The 3,345-nt window shown below is 32.9% G+C and overlaps 1 protein-coding gene across 1 annotated transcript; it reads left to right on the top strand.

The window, feature by feature from the left end:
• Positions 1-1,709: 1,709 nt before the first annotated feature.
• On the top strand, positions 1,710-2,778 carry LOC143548763 (non-specific lipid-transfer protein 1-like). The gene is made up of 2 exons (XM_077039850.1): positions 1,710-2,087; positions 2,575-2,778. Exons 1-2 carry the CDS (start codon positions 1,756-1,758, stop codon positions 2,582-2,584), a joined length of 342 nt encoding a protein of 113 aa, XP_076895965.1. The 5' UTR covers positions 1,710-1,755; the 3' UTR covers positions 2,585-2,778.
• The last annotated feature ends 567 nt before the right edge of the window (positions 2,779-3,345 follow it).

Below are 3,345 nucleotides of genomic sequence, written 5' to 3'. Positions count from 1 at the left end.
TTTCATTATCATACCCCTAGGTTGGGGCGTTATTTATTATTGCATTCCATTTACTTGATGTTTGAATATATTGCATTCGTGACAGGTGAATCGACAATTGTTTTTGTATTATATGTATACCAACTTATGAGATCTCGCCAACATACAGGTTTAATCCGTTGATGTGCTAAAGATGAAGATAATTAATTTACCTTGGGATATATTCAATAAGACTTATGTGTTATCCGATGGAATGTATTTCGTTTTGTTTTTAATTATGAGAAACTGTATAGTTGCTACCTTGTGAAATTAAATAAATATAATTATTGTCACTTTAATATTGTTACGTACTTATGATTGATCTGTATGTTGTAACCAGATATTTTTGGCTTAAAACCAGGGTGTTACACCAACAACCTGCAATGATCAAATCACAATGTCACCCAGGGGTGGCTTGTGGGACATCGAAAACAAGTTAGGGCTTTAGGCCCCCACTCAGTTAAGGCTTCCAAATAAAAAATGGATAAAAATAAAAAAAAAATTGTATATAAATATATTATAATGGGCATAGTAAACTGAAAGTATTGTATTGGTGTTGTGATAATTTTGATTGTTACTAAAGTATAGGTTATGAGTTCAAAACTTGTAATAATCAATTTTTTTCTTAACAATTGTTTTAAAAAGGCCCTAAAATTTTGTTTTGATTTAGACTTTCATAGAGCCGGCCCTAATGACCTCACGTATAACCCTATAAAAAAAAACCCACGCTGCGTGTCCCGCGTAAAGAGTTATACGAGAGGTATAAAGGAATGCACCCTAATTTTGGGTGGTATAATGTATACGTACCTAGCAGACCCTTTTATATGTTTAAACCAATCAATGAAGGTCAATTTAACTGCTCTAGAAGTTGCTACGCAAAGTCCAATGTTGGTTTGAAAACGTTCCCATCAAAGCATTAAAATTTCAATTAATGAAAAAACCCAACTTCAACTAACCATCATTTTGCCATCTTCCACCCCATGGACAAAAGATTCATGTTTATGTTACCGGAGAATCCTAGTTATTTCTAAGTGTTAAGCAAACTCGTATAAAAAAGATAAAATAAAAACTTGACCAGAAAGTAATAAGAGTTTATGGACATAAAGATACCTTTTTTAAATGTTGCAAGCTTGGACAAACAATTACATATGGTTTAACTTCCAAGTCGCCTGCCCATTTTTTCTGACTATCTTAATTATTTTGCTTTTTAACTTTATCCGTGTGAACGATAAACTTTCATTTAACGTTTATATTTCTTTTTGAACAACAAAGGCCCGGACACTCGGGATAGCTCTGTCAAATGAATCACTCTTCTATCCAAAGAGTAGAAGGTGGCGCCCTGGCCCACCCACTCCGGAGAAAACACACAAGTAAGAAAACCTTTTAATTTAATTTGGAACAAAATGCTCTTGACGAGACTTGAACCCACCAAGGCACGAGACTAGTGTTGAACTAATTAATCTATATAGTTATAGGCTATATATAGTGGATGAGCTCCAAAAATGAGACGTTTTGTGTCAATATAGTGCAATAATATGAAGGTGTATACATGTTTTTTCCATCAAATCAAATATATATAAAAAAAAAATTGAAAGAGCGCACAGCCCCCTCTCCCCACAATGTCACAATGCAGATGCAAATTAATGACTATAAATACATCACCCTCTCAATGCATTTTCTTACACCAAACCCTAAAACATTTTAGAGTTTTATTTAATTTCCAAGTTATTTGTAACAATGATGATGAAGGTTTTAGCTGTTATGGTTGCTTGCATGGTGGTATCAGCACCATACGCAAATGCTCTTACCTGTGGTCAGGTGGTGAGCTACTTGATCCCATGCTTAAACTACCTTCAGAATGGTGGGAAGCCAACCCTCGGTTGTTGCGCCGGTGTTAAGGGTTTGAACAACGCCGCACAGACCACTCCGGACAAGAAAACTGCCTGCACCTGCCTGAAAAGTGCTTATGGATCTTATGGTGGCATCAAACCCACCAACGCTGTCGGCCTTCCTGGATCCTGTGGTGTTAACATTCCTTACAAGATCAGCCCTAGCACTGACTGCACCAAGTATGTTCACGTTCACTTATTATTTATAAACAATTAAACATATATATTCATTAGAATATTGTAAAAGTTCTAGCTGATTATTGTGATGAGTATATAACGATAGTCAACTGAGAAAAAATCTGGTCAATGTGATTAAGTGGCAAAAGCAAGTCATTACAATCGGTTGTTTTTGTTTTAGTTTTAAAAAAAACATTAGCTAGTCGCAAAAATAGGTCACAATTTTTATAAAAGCAACAATATCAAAGGCAATTCGATAAATACAAGTTGCTCAAAAAATTGGTTGCCATATATTATTATTATTATTTGATACAATTTTTTGGTATTTCGCCTTTTGCTTCTTATTATTTTTTTTGAAAGATATTATTAACGAGGGCAATTCAGACGTTCTTAACCGTCATAAATGGTCCTTGTTAAAGATGTGACATAATCTTTCTATGGTTGGATGATCTATCGTAAATGATTTTTTGTATGTGGTTGTGTTTTGCAGGATACATTGAGGTTCATGACCAGATCGAAAGACACAAATGTCACTTTTAGGATGCGAGAAATATAATAAAATAATATGTTATTGTAATAATAAACATGGAATACCATGTAGGTATTCCTTGTTAAGGAACATATCTATGCATCTCTTTTAATATTTGTGTCTTAAGTGGTTTTATGTAGTGTTCTGGTTTGGTTTCATTTATAATATGAGTTTGTGTCCCTCGCCTTGTATCTTTCTGAAGTTAATTTGCTGCCTCTAACAACAAAAACACAAATGTAAGATTGAATCGGTACGAAAAGTATGGCAAACCTTTGAGAAATGAATATCAAGTTTGTTGATGTCGCCATTATTTGGATGCACTTTTAGCGTTAACTATGTCTGGGATTTAGATTCTACTTAATTAAGGCTAATTAACCTAATTTTGTGTTAGTGTTTCATATATAAAACTAGTTTGTAAGTACTTGTTGGATTATAATTATTAAGCATTCTATATATATATTTACAATGTCTATTGTTCATTTTGCAAATTGTAGGCTGTTAATTGTTTTATAAGGTATCGAAATAACTCTCAAGTTAAAAGTTAAATATTATGTATAAGTAATTTGAAAATAAAATAATTAAATTGAATCTATAAGTTATTTTATACTAAGCCTTGGTCATTATTAGTTAGGAGTATTAATTAAATTGAGTGGATAAATAATATGCTATAGATTAGAGTTGATTTTGTTGTAAAACAACAACCCATTAGCTCCATCAAATATGTATGTCATC

The sequence above is a fragment of the Bidens hawaiensis genome, unplaced genomic scaffold (genome assembly GCF_021521415.1).
Source record: "Bidens hawaiensis isolate Kalapana, Puna unplaced genomic scaffold, B.hawaiensis_p1.1 tig00015249_1, whole genome shotgun sequence".
NCBI lineage: Eukaryota > Viridiplantae > Streptophyta > Magnoliopsida > Asterales > Asteraceae > Bidens > Bidens hawaiensis.
This window is presented reverse-complemented; position numbering and strand designations above follow the sequence as displayed.

What these genes read in the sequence shown, in the direction of transcription:
- LOC143548763 (XM_077039850.1), top strand. Translation starts at nt 1,756, where the DNA reads ATGATGATGAAGGTTTTAGCTGTTATGGTTGCTTGCATGGTGGTATCA.